Here is a 17,936-nt window from a genome sequence, read left to right as displayed (position 1 = left end):
GGCATAGAGTCCATGTAAAATGATCATTGGTCAATTATGAAACCAGCCTATTTCATAATTTAGTTTTCTTTTAATATTAATTTTAGATTTTCTAGAAAATGATGTTTCAGGGCCCAAAAGGTTATATAGCACAAATGTGAGATACACCTGCAGTATGGAAACAGTACAACAAAATGGCCGTTTAACACTTTTTCTAGTAAATTCCTCTCTAATATATATTCTATTCTCTTTGGTTGTATTTCGGGCATTGTCATCATTATATGGAGAGTCACTTGAAATTACGCTGACAGTCCCTTTAAACAACAACTCCGTAATAGTGAATTCATACATACTATAATGGAGCAAAATTTTCTGTATTTAAAGGGACTGTGCGCGTAATTTTGATACGTTACGACACTTGAAACTATGCCTACAGTCCCATTAATTGATCCTTGTAAAATGTAGATATTAATTAAGTTTAAAATGTGTTCTCGTCAACATTTTCTATATCATCTGGAACCGCAAAGCCCTCCTAAAAAATTAAATATAAAAGAATGTTCGCTGTTTATGGTGGGGAGACAGATACTAGTATTGAAAATATGTTTCTATTGAAAATAGTATTTTTTTTTGTGCATTTTGTTTAAAACTTTAAAAAATATTTCTTTGCTTTTGGTAACACTTTAAATATTAAAATCAAAATAGCAAATATTCTGTAACTTTTTATCATAAAAGTTTCAAACTTACATTTGAATTGAAGTATTTTTAATAATAAGTTAAATGCTATAGATAAACACTGAATATTTCTTGAGCTTTTTAGGAAATATCTTCCATGGAAATGTCCTCTCTACATTTAACTTTTTGTTGGGTAAGTGATATATACAGTGATATCTACAAAAAACCTCTGAAATATGAAGACGACTTTTAAACTCAAAATATGACTTTAGAATTATGAGCACGGGAAACAAAAATTGTGCTGTGTAAACAGACCCATTTCACTTGATTTCTGATAAAAGAAGTGTCTAGTAAAATTTTTTGCTTTATAACTACATCTAATACATTGCTATAAAGTCGTCTTCCTATTTCGTAGTTTTCTGGTTAAAACTGTGTACCTTTGTATTCAATGTATGTGGGACTCATAACATTGTGGAATTGTAAGACGATTCAAGATATAATGAACACAAAACAGCAATTGTACAGTGTACTTTACTCAGAACCATTTAACAGAAAAATATAAGAATGCTTGAATGTCGTCTTTCTATTCCAGATTTATGGGTCGTAACTCCCACTGAATACCTCTGTGGAGTATAATGTATCCAATATCTCCTGACAAAAAGAGGAACCATTCCCTTTATCAAGAACCACCACCTAAACATATTAACAATGATTGAACTGATTGATTGAATTATGAATAGTAAACAGAAAATAAAACTATAACCTCCCCGGCCGCACAATGTTTTGCATTTAAAACTAATATTGTCTTCTTAAACATGTCAGTTTCAACAATTGTTACAGTGATAACCAGAAAACTCTGGAATAGGAAGATGGCTATTAGACTCAAGTTATAACTCTTTAAAAGGTCTAATGAGCATGAGACACAACAATTGTGCCGATTAAAAAGACCCATTTCACTAAAGTAGTGATTTAATAAGTGTCTAGTAAAACAATTTGCTTTAAAACAACATCAAATACACTTGTTCATTGCTACAATGTCGTCTTCCTATTCCATTGTTTACTGGTTATCACTGTATTACAACATCTTTAGCAAAATTTATTGAAAGAATGATGGAGACGACTTAAATTTTCCTGTTTTCTGCAGTGATCACTGCAACAGATGAAAGTTTGGATTAAAGTAAAGTTATCCATTGCAGTTAGAGCCAAAGCCAAGTGATTGTCCTGAGCTGGGAACTTTTGCATTGTGGATATCGAGATCAATGCTTTATTTCGAAATTTTTCTTAATCTGCAGATTAATTTAATCTTTTTTATAATCTGCAGATTAATTTAATTTATTTTTTTGGATAACCGTAGTGTAATTGAACCCTACAGGGATTACTAAAATGGTGAGATTAAGCATTAATCCTATAAATAAAAGTGCCCGCTGTAGATATTGGGATCAAAGGATCGGGTTTTGAATATCTAACACAAAAGTTCCCAACTCTAAAGTTTTAGTTTTGTTTATAAAAGGTTCCAAATGTGTTCATCCATAAACCAATACTTAATAGATTCCCGATAGTTTATTCTTAAAATTAAAATAGTTTTTAAAGTTTCTCAACCTGTCGATTCTCCAAGAAACAAAATTGCATTTTAGTTTTTCAAAAAATTGCAAAAAAAGAAAAATGCATTTGATGATTTTTTAGTATGACATGTTTGACGGGATTGGGGTTCATGTCAGTATTATAAATATTCGAGCAGTATAAGCATAATGAATTTACAGGCTGGACTTTTTTTACCTAATTTGTTCTATAGTTGTTTTTCAAGACAAATTGAACTTTGCTACAAAACGACATTTCATAACATAAAAAGGTGTCTTTTTAAATTATCTTTTTTTCAAAAACAAAGATAAAAGTTGTAGTTAATAAAGGATTTACAAAGTGTATGTTTCTATATATATTTGCTGTAACTTTAAATTTTACAGAATTCTATAGATATTTTTTAAGTATTGTAGGTCAATTGATTGGCTGAATTTAGAATATTTAAGCCATTAATTTATTATACCAAAGATGCCCTTTTTAATCTATAACAGATTTTTAAAATGTCCACTTTTGGTTTCTACTTGCAATTTCTTCAGAAGATGCAGAAATAAAAGTTTGAAATTATTGTAAATATTATTGTAAAGTCTGTATTACTTAGCCCTAGCTGGTNGTATAAAATACTTCAATATCTCGAAGTATAAAATACTTCAATATCTCGAAGTATAAAAAAGTTCAAAATCTAGAAATATAAAATACCTCAATATCTCGAGGTATAAAATACCTCAATATCTCGAGGTATAAAATACTTAATATCTCAAGGTATAAAGTACCTTAATATCTCGAGGTATAAAATACCTAAATATCTCCAAGTAAAAATACCTCAATATCTCGAAGCTTTCCAAAATAAAAATCTCTTTCTCTCTCCAATCCTTCAACAGTTAATCTCAAATCTAAAATCTAAACAAAGAGAATATGTAAAATATTCTTTAAAGGATTGTAATTGTAATCTAAGTGACCCTTCATGCAAAGCTTTTGAATCACAACGGTTCCCTGAAAGCTTTCTCTGATCAAGTATGAATTAGATAAATATAATTAATGCTTATAATTTTGAAAATTAAATAATTTCAATGGTGGGTTCTTTAAAAAAGTGACTTTCGCATTTCTACTCCAGGGAAATTTTACAGGAATCATCTGAATCTTAATACTATTAAACCTATAGACAAACGACATTATCTTCAACATATTTGATCAGATAATGAATTAAAAGGTGTCATTGCGTATGTCATCTTTGTATGGGAGGTCAAATGAAATTACGCTTGCAGGCCCTTTAAGAATTTGAATTAATCAAATTATTCAGTTAATCAAATAAAACTTTTTGAGAAATTTGATACATTTGATTTACAAGGTTCAAAGGGTACCCTAGTAAATTGGGAATATCCCTCTTTTAATGGAAGGTCACTTGAAATTAAGCTTATATTCTCTTTAATCCCATTAATTACAGGATTTTCCTAATTAGATCCCTTGTATTTGAGTCATATAATTGTAATATATATACTTATATCATACATGCAATATTATAATTTAAATATGATTAAAATTCTGTATTTTTAAATTAAAAGAAATATTTAATTAATTAACCTCCAAAAATGTTCTCAAAAAAAAAGTTTTCGGAAATTAAGTCCTTTAATGCTTTCTATTTGTTTTCGCCGAGAGGGGTCATAATCTCTTATTATCCTTTATCAGTAAACTGTCCTAAGTGTACACTAAGGCTGATATACACGGACAGGTAGCTAAGATCCAGCCCCCCCTAGGCATATCTCATTGAGATGATACCAATAAATTATTTATTTAATTATGATTCATTCTACAGTGAATCCCAGATTTATGAATACATATACCGGCATAAGTTTTTTGATAATTCTAAAGAAACTACTTTTTATTTTTGATTCAATGTAAATTAATGGCCTTTAAATATGAATCTGATCTTAAATATGAAATACGACATTATAAAAAAACTCTTGCTATGTATTCATATATCTGGGATTCACTGTATTACAATTTACAACCGCTCAAATTCTAACCACTAAACTTCATTAAAAATGATTAACCATTTCAAACAGAAATTAATAATAATAAAGGAATATATGTCATTGCCACAAACACTGATCTTCTATATCCCTTTATCTTTGCAACCTAATGTTATAGACCTTAAATATTTCAAAATATTAATTATTTTAGGTAAAAAAATTTGTGTAAAATGCCAAAGGTTTACACGTAAAGGGATTAGAAAAAATAAGTTAACTCCTTTCTTAAAATTTGTTTTCATAACCTCCGTCAATTTGATATTTATTGAGGATAAAAACCAGAAATAGAAATAAAATGTTAAGGGCGCATCCGTTTACCGTTTTCCGATAAGCTGACTTTATCTTGAGGATAAATATATACATCGTTTTATACGTACAAAAATTTAGAATTTATAGCACATGTCAAATGGTTACACCAATAAATAACTTAAAAGGACTGTATACGTAAATTCTGGAATGGTATGTCTGATTTACAACAGTACCACGTAAGCCTTAGTATTTTTAAGGATGATTAAAAAACCTATTTTCTTTAGATGAAAATTAAATATTTCGGTGTGTGGGGGATCTAAAACTATGTGCGTAAGGCAGCGTATGAATGCGGCAGAGACAAAGAAGAAAATGCACTTTTCAAGAGAATGAAAATGCGATATCTTTCTCAAAAGCTTAAAGCGTACTGTTGTGAATTAAACATACGTAAACTGTAAATCTTCAAACGGAGGGTCACGTGACGTTACTTTTGAATTTGAAAGATTGAATAACCTGCTGTGTTAAATGTCTGATATGTAGATTAGGCCCCGCATCACTATATGCTCTCTGCATCATGTGCCGCGTCGTCTTCACACCTGATCAATCAATCAATCAAGACTTTTCGGTCGTTTTTGTTAATGTATACTAAAATAAATCCTGTAATCTAGTTGTTGTAACTAAATTAAATATGTTTCAGAACAGCTGCTCCAGTGTATATATATATCTGTACTAAGCAATGTAAAAAAGTATGATTTTCCGTGCCAAACTTGAAGTTTAAATTGTTGAATTGCTGCAGATAATTAAGTTGCAGCAGAGGTTTATAAAGCGAGGTAATTTCGTTCCTTCAAAACGTTAATCAGAATTTGTATAAAATTGTACATCTTAGGTTTTATTCGAAGTGTTATTAAGGGTCCATACAACTTGTATTGGATATGGTCTACTTTGACTAATGACTACTTACCATGTTCAAGGGCGCCTGTAAGACCACTTACCTTGTAAAAGAGTGCCACTAAGACTAATTTGACTACTCACCATGTTTAGGATTAGCTTTCTTTAAGACTACCATCACTACTCACCATGTAAAGGAGTGCCTCTAAGACTACTATGACTACTCACCATGTTTAGGATTAACTTTCTCTAAGACTACCATCACTACTCACCATGTAAAGGAGTGCTTCTAAGACTACTATGACTACTCACCATGTAAAGGAGTGCCTCTAAGTACCATCACTACTCACCATGTAAAGGAGTGCTTCTAAGACTACTATGACTACTCACCATGTAAAGGAGTGCCTCTAAGACTACTATGACTACTCACCATGTAAATGAGTGCCTCTAAGACTACTTTGACTACTCACCATGTAAAGGAGTGCCTCTAAGACTACTATGACTACTCACCATGTAAAGGAGTGCCTCTAAGACTACTATGACTACTCACCATGTAAAGGAGTGTCTCTAAGACTACTATGACTACTCATCATATAAAGGAGTGCCTCTAAGACTACTATGACTACTCACCATGTAAAGGAGTGCCTCTAAGACTACTATGACTACTCACCATGTAAAGGAGTGCCTCTAAGACTACTATGACTACTGGAAGCAGACCTTGAACTAGATCTTAATGGTTTATTTATCCAACCATCTCCTTTCCGATCCTCTCCACCTAAAAATCACTTTTATCGATATATTTCTATCATAATTAATTTGAATAGTATCAATAATTCAAAATTTTATGTCTTATCGCATTATTTTTGTTGTAAAATCTAAAAATAAAAAATAAACAGATAAAAGGTTTTCCACAAGAAAAAGCTATTAATTTCGACCAAAATATCTGAAAATATAGTAATTTTTAGGCTGGAACACACTGTCTTTATTAGCCGAAATTCGGAATGACTTCCTAAATGATGCGGAGCTACTAAAAATTGGGTCCTGGAATATTTTTTTTTCAAAAAAAATTTTAAAATAAAAAATTAGCAAAAATAAATATATATTTTAGATTTTTTGACTAAAGGGACTGATACCGACATTTCAAGTGAACAACTATTCACATCTTTGATTCACAACGGTACCCGGAAAGCTTTGTCTGATAAAAAATTTAATAAGGTACTTACATGTTTTTGCTTTGAAAACTGTTTATTTTTATTTGTGATCTCTCCTTAAAAGTGACTTGCACATTTCTTGCTTCTAACAGCAATGACAAAATGATGATTAAACACTTACCCACAAGAATGCCCCCACGTTGTGCATACGCTTCATAATGTCTTCCATCATAGTTAGCATCGAAGAACTTCTTAAACCATTGAAGGAACTCAAAATTATCCTGGAACCGTCCTTTAACCAACCGGTCAACTGGGATTATCTGAACCAGAGACCAAATTTTATGAATAGTGTGAGAGGTCGCTAAACTACCTGCAGCAGCATTGGTTCAAATTTTGAATTACCGATTCAAATCCTAATGAACCTTTCACTTGGAATCGGTGATTTAAATTTGAACCAGTATATAGGACGTAGATCAGTGATCTAGCTCAAATTCATTAAATACGGAATCAGAGAGTATATATAGCTGGTTTACAAAGAATATCCCGAGTTAGTAAATTTAATATTTCGAAAAAAACACAGACATGGATTAAAATGTCTTCAAACACCTTTCAAGTTTAAAAATACTCATACACTGTTTGGCCTAAGAATGGAACTTTGGTGCTAGAAAATCATTATATCCGATAGCTTGATCTCGTCATCCACTGTGTGCACTTTTAGTTTAAGGTTCTATAATAAAAAACCTTTCCATATCTTCATTTTCGTAATTCCTCCTCTGATTAAAACTCCCCTCAACCACTGACGTATTATGTTGGCGTATTTTTACCTAGTTAGTTTCTTGAATATTTGAAGTGTAAATTCCCGTAAATCCAACTATAGTTGTTGTATAGATGGTTTTTATGTTTTTACCATTTAATTAGGATTTAAAAATAAGACGGGTTGAAAGTCACGTTTAGAATATTGTTGTTTAGAATTTTAGCGTTTTGAAGTCTAGGAGTTTTTGTTTTTGGACATACCCTAATTTTAATTTGAAAAAATATTAAAGGAACCCAGAAAAAGGTAAACATACAAAAAGTATCAAAATTATTTTGAGATAAGATTAAAAAACAAAAGAAACTATCCAATGAAAACAAATAAATTGCAAAAAAAGGAAAAAATACCTTTTCTACGTTTAGTTTGTTAAAGACTGCTTGAAGTAATTTAAAGTTTTGTATATATTCATGTTCCAATTTTGTACTGAACTTCACTTTCTTCAACAAGATTGATCCTAAACAGTAGTCAGTAGCCATTGTTTCAAGAATATTTTTCTTAAATTTAAAGGGAGTGTTGGCGAAAAATGAAAGCTCCTTTAATTTTTCGCAAGCACTATCTTTAATGCAGTGGTTTAAGTTTAACAGTTTAAATGCTCCTGTACAAAACTATATCTATGTACCTGGAAAGAGCATATCCATGAACTGGCAGTACAATGCCCCTGTACATAACTATATCTATGTACCTGGAAAGAGCATATCCATGAACGGATAGTACAATGCTCTTGTACATAACTATATCTATGTACCTGGAAAGAGCATATCCATGAACTGGCAGTACAATGCTCCTGTACATAACTATATATATGTACCTGGAAAGAGTATATCCATGAACTGGGAGTACATTGCTCCTGTACCTGACTATATCTATGTACCTGGAAAGAGTATATCCATGAACTGGCAGTACAATGCTCCTGTACATAACTATATCTATGCACCTGGAAAGAGTATATCCATGAATTGGCAGTACAATGCTTCTGTACATAACTATATATATGTACCTGGAAAGAGTATATCCATGAATTGGCCGTACATTGCTCCTGTACATAACTATATATATGTACCTGGAAAGAGCCTATTCTTGAACTGGCAGTACAATGCTCCTGTACATAACTATTTCTATGTACCTTGAAAGAGCCTATTCTTGAATTGGCAGTACAATGCTCCTGTACATAACTATATCTATGTACCTGGAAAGAGCATATCCATGAACTGGCAGTGCAATGCTCCTGTTCATAAATATATCTATGTACCTGGAAAGACCATATCCATGAACTGGCAGTACAATGCTCCTGTACATAACTATATATATGTACCTGGAAAGAGCATATCCATGAACTGGGAGTACAATGCTCCTGTACATAACTATATCTATGTACCTGGAAAGAGCATGTCCATGAACTGGCAGTACAATGCTCCTGTACATAACTCCTCTATTCTTAGACAATCAGTTTCTAGGCAATCATTCACCCATGCTGAAAAACAAAATCAAATAAAAAAAATTACAAAAAAAATGATCTGCTATAATACAGGGGATGAAAGTTCCAAACCGTAATTATGTTTTAAACCTAACACTCAGTGTCAGGTTTGGGCCAAATCAATGCTTGGAACTGTTTTACCCTGTTTTAATAAACTTTGAGCTCTTTCACATTTTCAAATTCCCTTTTCTGAAGAGCTATTGAATATTGATAAGAAATGTGTTTTAAAGTCCTTACTTCTTACAATGTAATAAACCTAGTCATTCTTAAACGGAGTTACCGGCAATGTATGGTACTTGAACTGAGATTGTAGTATTGTAAACTTTCAACATTATCCATAAGTTTTAAAAATCGACCTTTTTAAATTTTTTAAAAAAATTAACAAAAATTCTACAGTAAACTCACTAGTTGTTTAGGAACAGGTTGAGAAAATAAGTACTTATTCAGTAATTAGTTTCTGTAACCTCTTATTGTGCACAAACATTATCTGAAGATTTTCCGGAATTTTATTGAAAAGACGACATTTGAAGAATTTGTAGAAATCTGCGAACAAATTCCTAAAGAATAAGAAATTCAATATAGTGGTAAAAAAGAAATAATTAATTCCAAACTTGATTTATTGGCAAAGGAAATGAGTTTTTGCAACAAGCTCAAATTTTCAAATTCCTATATCTTTGCAACCTGATGATGTAAACCTATAATAGTTCAAACTAATATTATTAGATCTAACAGAATTCATAGTTTGAAATAACAAATGTCTACGACTTCAGGTTGCAAAGATACACGGATTGAAAAAACTGAATTTGTTGCAAGAACTCATCTCCTTTCTTTTGAGAAAATTTGTTCTTAAACATTTGACTAATTAGTTTACTTTTCTCTATTCTCAAAACGTATAAACCACCCAAATGGATCATTTTGAACGTCGACTTTTGCTCAAACGCTTCATATGTCTCAAATAAATCCTAACAAATTTCTCCGCAATACATTCTCAGTTTAACTACCATATATTGCCGGTCACTCCCTTTAAACACAGAAATCCAGGCAGCCGCCATTAATGCCATTTTAATCTTTTAGGTAATCCATGTTTTAATCAATTCATCTCTAAATAATTCGATCAACAATACCTTTTTCTAAATCAATCTCATAATGATCGATCTCTAAATCTTAAAATATCTAAATGAAACAATCTTTGAATTAATTTTTATTTTAAAGAATCAATTATTTTATTTACAACCATTTGATCAAGAATATTCTTCTACAAAGAATTGGTCTAATCCCTATATCTTTGCCACCTTTACATTGTTTAAACTTTTGATATTTCAAACTTAGGTTATTTAATGGTACAGAATTTATTGTTCAAAATATCTAAAGTCTACGACTTTTTGTTGCAAAGATATATGGATTAGAAAATCAGAGTTTGTGGCAAAGACTCAATTCTTTTAACTTTATCAAAACTACAAGCACTGCTTTGTATTTAAAAAGTTTTAGAACCGGAAGTTAAGAACCGGAAGTAAAGAAACGGAAGTCTAGACCGGAAATGTTTACGATGACAAGTTAGAATTGAGGTTTCTTCTTATTTATTGTTTTGAAGAAATAAGAAATTCATTGACCTGGTTTTACAATTATTGAAATGGACTGTTGTTGTTATTTAAAGTGACCGCCGGGGCCTAGGTGATTCACATCGATACCATTTCACAGGTAGCCGTAGTACATTTGAGTTTCTGAGCCGGGTCAACCTTTCCAGTCCCAGTTTGTACTGTATCGCCCGGACATTGGGTAAATAAAGTAAACACTCAATAGGACTAGTCAGTGCAATAAGGTTGACGCGGTCAGACTTTAGGTTGAATTTACTTTTACTAAAGGGTCAGAGGTGAGTCCATGACAAAGAAAATAGAAAATGAAAACTTGTCAAGCAGTTCCTACACTTCCTATATATGCTCGCCAAAACATATTCAAGCTAAAACTAATCCAAACTGCACAAAATGTATCAGACACAAAATCAACCCAACCACAAAAATGTATGAGACACAAAATCTACCCAACCACACAACGTATCAGACACAAAATCTACCCAACCACACAATGTACCAGACACAAAATCTACCCAACCACACAATGTATCCGACACAAAATCTACCCAACCACACAATGTATCAGACACAAAATCTACCCAACCACACAATGTACCAGACACAAAATCTACCCAACCACACAATGTATCTGACACAAAATCTACCCAACCACACAATGTATCAGACACAAAATCTACCCAACCACAAAATGTATCAGACACAAAATCTACCCAACCACAAAAATGTATCAGACACAAAATCTACCCAACAACAAAAATGTACCAGACACAAAATCTACCCAACCACACAATGTATCTGACACAAAATCTACTCAACCACAAAAATGTATCAGACACAAAATCTACCCAACCACAAAAATGTACCAGACACAAAATCTACCCAACCACAAAAATGTGTCAGACACAAATGTATCCAGAGTCCAGACACAGTTAATCAACTTAATATCCAATCATAAAACAATTGGCATCAAACTTAATATAGATATTATTGTGAGAGATTGGTACCTTTGAACCACTGTGATCTATAGATCTATGTATGTTTAATCGGTTAACAAAGATATGATTATTTTAAACTAGGTAAATTTAATATGTTTTTTAAAATTGCATTATTTTGATTTTGTTTTTTTACGATATATGATAACAGGAAAGAGACTTTGACAAAATATAATTTCTCGATATTTTTCAGTAATGCTCCAGATATTGAAACTGATTTAAGTTAAATAGAAAACTGACCTAGCATTTCATGCCTGGAAAGATTATCTGTAGTCACACTTGTACTGTACACATTGACAGCCATGGTGCCCGGCCAGTCCGGGAGCTCTGGCGGGGCCGGGTATTCAGGCTGGTTGGGCAGGTAGGGCAGGTCCGGCTTATCTAGTAGGTTAAGCTGGTATGGCAGGTTCAACCTGTTGTACCTGCTGAACCGCTCCACACTCAGATGCCGGTAACGCTGAAATAGATTTTGATAATGATTACATAGCTACCATATTGTACCATATTGTATCATATTGTACCATATTGTACCATATTGTACCATATTGTACCATATTGTACCATATTGTACCATATTGTACCATATTGTACCATATTGTACCATATTGTATCATATCATATTATACCATATTGTACCATATTGTACCATATTGTACCATATTGTACCATATTGTACCATATTGTACCATATTGTACCATATTGTACCATATTGTACCATATTGTACCATATTGTACCATATTGTACCATATATTCTTTTTGTCCAGGATTACTGCAAATATATTTTTCTTACTTTAATAACAATACTATATATTACATTCTACAAGAATAAAACTAAGTGAGATTACATTAATCTATTTTGAGATACGTTCAATGGGTTATAAATTTAATACAGATTCAACTAGAAACTATTCACCAACTGTCATGTTTTGTGGGACACCCTGTATTAGCAAATTAATATTTGATGGATCCTTATGGAACGGTGTGTTTTATTTTAAAAAGACGTAGTCATTTCTGTTTTTAATTCTTCTTTTAAATAATAGAGACCTTGAGTTGACACTTGGTATAAGACATATTTTAATCTAAAATACTGCCAAGTTATTTAATTTAAAACTTTGCAATGTTTTTCAGATTTTCATTTAGATTCAACGTTAATGAGCCTTAACGTTCTTAAATCCTGGGAATTCTTGCTTGTTTGTAAATAGGTCATAAAAACACCACAGAGAAGGAAAATAAGAGAAATTGGTAGGAAAGTAACTCCATGGCTCAACCATGGATATTCACCACAAAAATAGATTCTAGTGTAGAGATCAAGAATAATGATGATTTTGTGAACAAGGAAATATATATCCCGTTTTTATTTTAGCTTTGTTTATCCCTAATGAATAGAGTTATAAAAAGAACCCGGCTCAAATGACGCCTGACCAGAGATGTGATTACCGACCTATAGTTCCCCTGTAAATGATTTTACGAAATTTACAATCATCAGCTGCTGAAGACTCAAACCTTAAATAGAGAAAAACCCAAGATGGTTGGTTCTTACTAAACTCAAGGCCATCCGAAACCCGTGTCTTGACTTGAGCTTTACTTGGGTCTAAGCAGACGCAAAGACCGGGTTTTAGTCGGGTTTAAGCTTTTAAAATCTCATCCCTGGAAATCCCAGGAACCGGGGATTCCCGGGAGATACAAGCTGGTTCACCAGAGGAGGAAGAGGATTCAGTCTACGATGAGCTGACTGAAGAGGAGGAGGAGGATCAAGACTGTTTAGTGTATCTCTGTACAGAACCCATCATTTAACCAATAATACCGTTTTCTTTTTAATATTTAATAAAGTATTTTGTCTCGTGTTTCTCGTGTAATATCTGTCTCGTGTTTCTCGTGTAATATCTGTCTCGTGTTTCTCGTGTAATATCTGTCTTGTGTTTCTCGTGTAATATCTGTCTCGTGTTTCTCGTGTAATATCTGTCTTGTGTTTCTCGTGTAATATCTGTCGAGCGAGTTTTGCGATATGCATACTTTAGGTATAAAAAACACTAGTACAATACATGGCAACGTAGAATGTGTACACTCTCAGTACAGCTGTATTCTTACGTCATCAGTGCTGACTCAGTTTTTGTTTCCGACAAAATTGTTAATAATAATGATAATTTTAGAATACAGTGCTTATCTTACAGTAAAATAAGTGCAATTTCATGTGTTCTTTATTTTCTGTTTTTACGCTTTTTTATTTAATCTTGGAAAACATAACAACTTATGTGAGAAAATGTATTTTTTCTTTCATTGTGACGTCGTGTATAATTAGTCCATTTCTCTGTTGCCATCTATTGAACTTGATAATCTATTTGCTCCCTACTAACTCTAAATCTTTTAATCCCTATCTCCTTGAATCCTCATTTTTTTTGGAAAAGACATTGCCCAGGGCTCATGATGTCGGAAAGTTGCCGGGTGATTCAACAAAATTCTCAAATAGTCCATCCAATAGTCAACTTTGTAAATGGTTTCTAATTGGTGTTCCTATTTAGAATTTGTTCGCTCAAGGTCTTAATAAAATAAATTGCGAACGTTTTTCTGTTTGTTTTGAAGCAAAATAATTATTGTTTTCTTGTTTAATGATGCGACCAACTCAAATGATTATTATTAGGCAAATCAAATATTTAGTGAACATTATGTAATGAGGTATCAACAAGAAAATGAGACAAACAGAACAATGTCTATAATAAAGCAAATTAATAAGTTCAGAGCAGGAAAATTTTGTGTTGAATCTCGTTTACTTAATCTTGATATTCACTGTGGACACTATTTGTTTTCTCTCTTTTGGATATCCAGCTGCTGGGTTCCGTTCCGACCAATGAGATTTCTCAAATTGATTGTGCGCTTAATTTAATGTCATCTGATTGGCTGTTTGTTTTCTGTAATGAGATTGGTTAAATTTTAGACACTTTAAAAAGAAATAGTGGATTGATCTTGATATCTGGACAATACAAGAGTTTTCAGCTCTGTTTATATAATTCTCTCACAAGAGCAGTTGCTTCATGCAAAGAGTAAATGGTTAAGAGCTACAGTGGAATATCTTTGAATCAGGTTGACAAGGAACCCCAATTCTGATAGTAGTGTTTTAGTACTAAAGAATGGGATAGGAACGTCAATCTGTTTTTTTTCATGAGTCTACCATTCTATGCCCTTCACCTAAATGGTTCATTTGGCATACTGTTTCGTTTTTGCCTTATTATAGTCTATGTGTGTACTGTGCAGCTTGCGGTAGCTCCTTTAAATCAGCCATCCTTGTTTTGTAAAAAAATAGCAAATTTGCCTATTCCTACTCTTTTAGTAAATAATTAGCAAGTTGTCCATAACTATTTTTTTGTAAAACTTTTTTATAAAAAAATAGCAAAGTTGCCCATCCCTACTTTTGTAAAGATTAGGAAAGTTGCACATCACTAATTTTTTGTAAAAAAGTAGGAAAGTTGTCCATCCCTACTTTTTTTGTAGAAAATTAGGAAAAATTCCCATTCATCCTTTTTTTTGGAAAAAATAGAAAATTACCCATCCATACTTTTTTGTGAAAATTAGAAAAGTTACCTATCCCTACTTTTTGTAAAAATTAGGAAAGTAACACATCACTACTCTTTTGTAAAAAAGTAGGAAAGTTTTCCTTCCAAACTTTTTTGTGAAAATTAGCAAATTTACCCATCCATACTTTTTTGTGAAAATTAGAAAATTTGCCCATCCCTACTTTTTTGTAAAAACTTAGCAAAGTTGCCCATCTCTACTATATTTACCATATCCACCAGCAGGCCTCACTGTTTGAGCAGAACAGAACTAGAGGATTAACTCTGCAGTTCTATTCCAAACAGGGGTGAATTAAAATTTACAAATTGCAACTAAAGATTGTTTGTGTAATTGTATCAGAAATTATTTTTTTCCTTCAAAACTTTTAAACAGAAGTCAAACTTCATGATGATATATACACTCGATCTGTAATTTCTGTATAACTTGTATTCAGCTTTCAAGCTAAGAATTTAGTATTTGGTCACTATATGGTTCCACTCCTCCAAGTTCCAAGGGGACAGGGTGAAATAATCTAGAAGAAAAAATATCTTTTGTTCATTACTCCCCACCCCTCCCTCTTAATTTAAAACTTACCACCAAGTCATTCAAAACTATTTTTATATTTTTACTGTTGTCTGGAAACCTCAGACATTAAACATCTCTCTCCGATCATTCTCTCTGTCTTAGAATAATAAAGAATATATTTTTTAATCATTGCATTTTGACATTTGACATTGGCATTTTGAAAAGAAATAATAAACGTTTAGAAAGTGTAAAAAAAGAATGTCATGAAGTGTAAAGAGAGAATAAAGAAATGTCAGGAAGTGTAAACAGAGAATATAGAAATTTCAGGAAGTGTTAAGAGAAAATCAAGAAAAGCCAGGAAGTGTAAAAAGAGAATATAGAAATGTCAGGAAGTGTAAAGAGAGAATATAGAAATGTCAGTAAGTGTAAAGAGATAATAAAGAAATGTCAGGAAGTGTAAAGAGTGAATATAGAAATATCAGGAAGTGTAAAGAGAGAATAAAGAAATGTCAGGAAGTGTAAAGAGAGAATATAGAAATGTCATGAAGTGTAAAGAGAGAATAAAGAAATGTCAGGAAGTGTAAAGAGACAATTTAGAGATATTATGAAGTGTAAAGAGATAATAAAGAAATGTCAGGAAGTGTAAACTGTAAACAGAGATTCAAGAAAGGTCAGGAAGTGTAACAATAAAATAAAGATATGTCAAGAAGTGTAAAGAGACAATAGAGAAATATCAAGAAGAATCATGAAAAATTACATAAATTACAGCAAGAATGAAGAAGAATATAGAAAGGGTACCTTTGTGTAACCGACATGCCACTCTATAAAAGGAAGGTCACTTGAAATTACTTCTACAGTCCCTTTAAATGAAACCCCTGTGGATTGAAGAAAAGCAAATCTATAGTGTAGTGGAGTGTACACTGTACACTTCTAAACTAAACAAACCTAAAAGAAACAAGAAGGCCACCATCCCCTTAACCTCCAAAATGTCGTTGTTCTCTTTTTAAATGTCGTCTTCCAGGATATCTGTATTTTCCCGATATTAAATTGGACGAAATTACGTTTTTTTAATAATATATGTTTGAATTCTATTTTTACGATGTTGGACAGTTTTTTCCCCAAAGGCGTTTTCCCAAATAGCAATGTCCCAAAGGTATATTCCCAAGTACCAAATTCCCAAATTTGGAAACAATTGCTTATTATGTTCTAGCCGCAGCACTCTGCCTCTAGCCTTTCCTTTTCTATCCGCAAGGCATGTCTCAAAGGAAGTTGAACTGCATACTCAGTTCAACTTTCTTACATAGCCGGTCTATCCCTTTAAATAAAGCTCTTTGCTCTTTTACATGTGATAAAATACATATGTTAGTTAAGCTGGCTTAAACTTTTTTAAGGAAACCCGTGGTTACCCAGTGGTGACAATGTTTAATATTATTTTGAAATTTTTACAGGCAACACCTGGTATTTCAACAAAAATGATTAGATTAGTTGATCACAGTTTAAGCAACACCATATGTTCAGTAGAAGTAAATATTTCCATTTACTGATAGCGTCGTTTGAAGGATTAATATCTCTAATTGGATAATGAGATAGATAGAAAGATAGATGTTACCGTCATGCAAATTCTATTGGTTCAGAATAGACAACAAACACATGGCTGAACCCTGATTGGATCAGGCGCTAATGGACTCGGCATACATGATACAGGAGTGGCAAAATTTACTTCTCTGCGAAATGATGGAAAAAGTTGGATACAGTTTCGACTAAGTAATAAAAATTTATCCATAAAATGATTGATTGTCGAAACAAGAGCAAATTAACACTTTTCTAGGAAATGGTAGAAAAACTTGAAAACAGTTTAAAAAAGAATGCTACAAAGTTGATGATATTTGTTGAGGGAATAGATTACTCAGTTCTCAAGTTGAACGGACAGGTACCACATTTGGAACCTAACTTGGATATAGTTCCCAAATAAAAGCATCAACATTTCATGAAGAGATAATTAATCACTTGTTTTAACAAAAAAAAAATTATATTAAATTATATTAATACTGTATGACCTTTTTAGATGAGACACCCGGGGACTATATTTTCCGCACTAAAACATATATTTCAATTATATTAAAATATTTAAAATTTTAAGAAAAGAAAAATCGCTTATTTCCAACACATAATCGCTTTTTATTCAACAAGAAATTGCTTGAATTCAACAAAAAATCGCTAATATTCAACATGTAATCTGTTTTGTTCCATAAGATAGAAAGACGACAATACTTCCACTTTTTCTTTGGTTTTAAATTATAAAAATGATGAATGCTTATTTATCTGAAATTCTTAAATTTAAAATATTTTAGAAAAAGACCCAAAATTATTTAATTATTCATTTCATATAACCCTTTATTCAAAAGGTTAGATGCTTGCCAAGATCGAGACTGAAGTGTCTCTGCCAAAAAATTCTT

The 17,936-nt window shown here is 32.1% G+C and overlaps 1 protein-coding gene across 2 annotated transcripts; it reads right to left on the bottom strand.

The window, feature by feature from the left end:
* Positions 1-231: 231 nt before the first annotated feature.
* Positions 232-15,641, bottom strand: LOC111713481 (microtubule-associated protein RP/EB family member 1). Of its 2 annotated transcripts, XM_023488338.1 has the most exons (10): positions 15,550-15,641; positions 11,648-11,864; positions 8,725-8,820; positions 7,697-7,803; positions 6,720-6,858; positions 6,058-6,162; positions 5,013-5,095; positions 3,049-3,126; positions 1,273-1,344; positions 232-511 (listed from the first exon to the last, which is right to left on the bottom strand). In XM_023488338.1, the coding sequence occupies exons 2-10, from the start codon at positions 11,709-11,711 to the stop codon at positions 458-460; spliced, it is 798 nt and encodes a 265-aa protein (XP_023344106.1). In that variant the 5' UTR covers positions 11,712-11,864; positions 15,550-15,641; the 3' UTR covers positions 232-457. The 2 variants fall into 2 exon arrangements, with proteins under 2 accessions (XP_023344106.1, XP_023344107.1); XM_023488339.1 differs by lacking the exons at positions 8,725-8,820; positions 11,648-11,864; positions 15,550-15,641 and adding an exon at positions 8,095-8,137.
* Between the last annotated feature and the right edge of the window lie 2,295 nt (positions 15,642-17,936).

This window comes from Eurytemora carolleeae, unplaced genomic scaffold (assembly GCF_000591075.1).
Source record: "Eurytemora carolleeae unplaced genomic scaffold, Eaff_2.0 scaffold1431, whole genome shotgun sequence".
Lineage (NCBI taxonomy): Eukaryota > Metazoa > Arthropoda > Copepoda > Calanoida > Temoridae > Eurytemora > Eurytemora carolleeae.
This window is presented reverse-complemented; position numbering and strand designations above follow the sequence as displayed.

What these genes read in the sequence shown, in the direction of transcription:
- LOC111713481 (XM_023488338.1), bottom strand. Translation starts at nt 11,711, where the DNA reads ATGGCTGTCAATGTGTACAGTACAAGTGTGACTACAGATAATCTTTCC. An exon ending in TTCCAGGCATGAAATGCTAG is followed by an intron (nt 8,821 to 11,647) that starts GTCAGTTTTCTA and finishes TTTGTTTTTCAG; the next exon opens with CATGGGTGAATGATTGCCTA. An exon ending in ACAAACTAAACGTAGAAAAG is followed by an intron (nt 6,859 to 7,696) that starts GTATTTTTTCCT and finishes TCTCTGGTTCAG; the next exon opens with ATAATCCCAGTTGACCGGTT.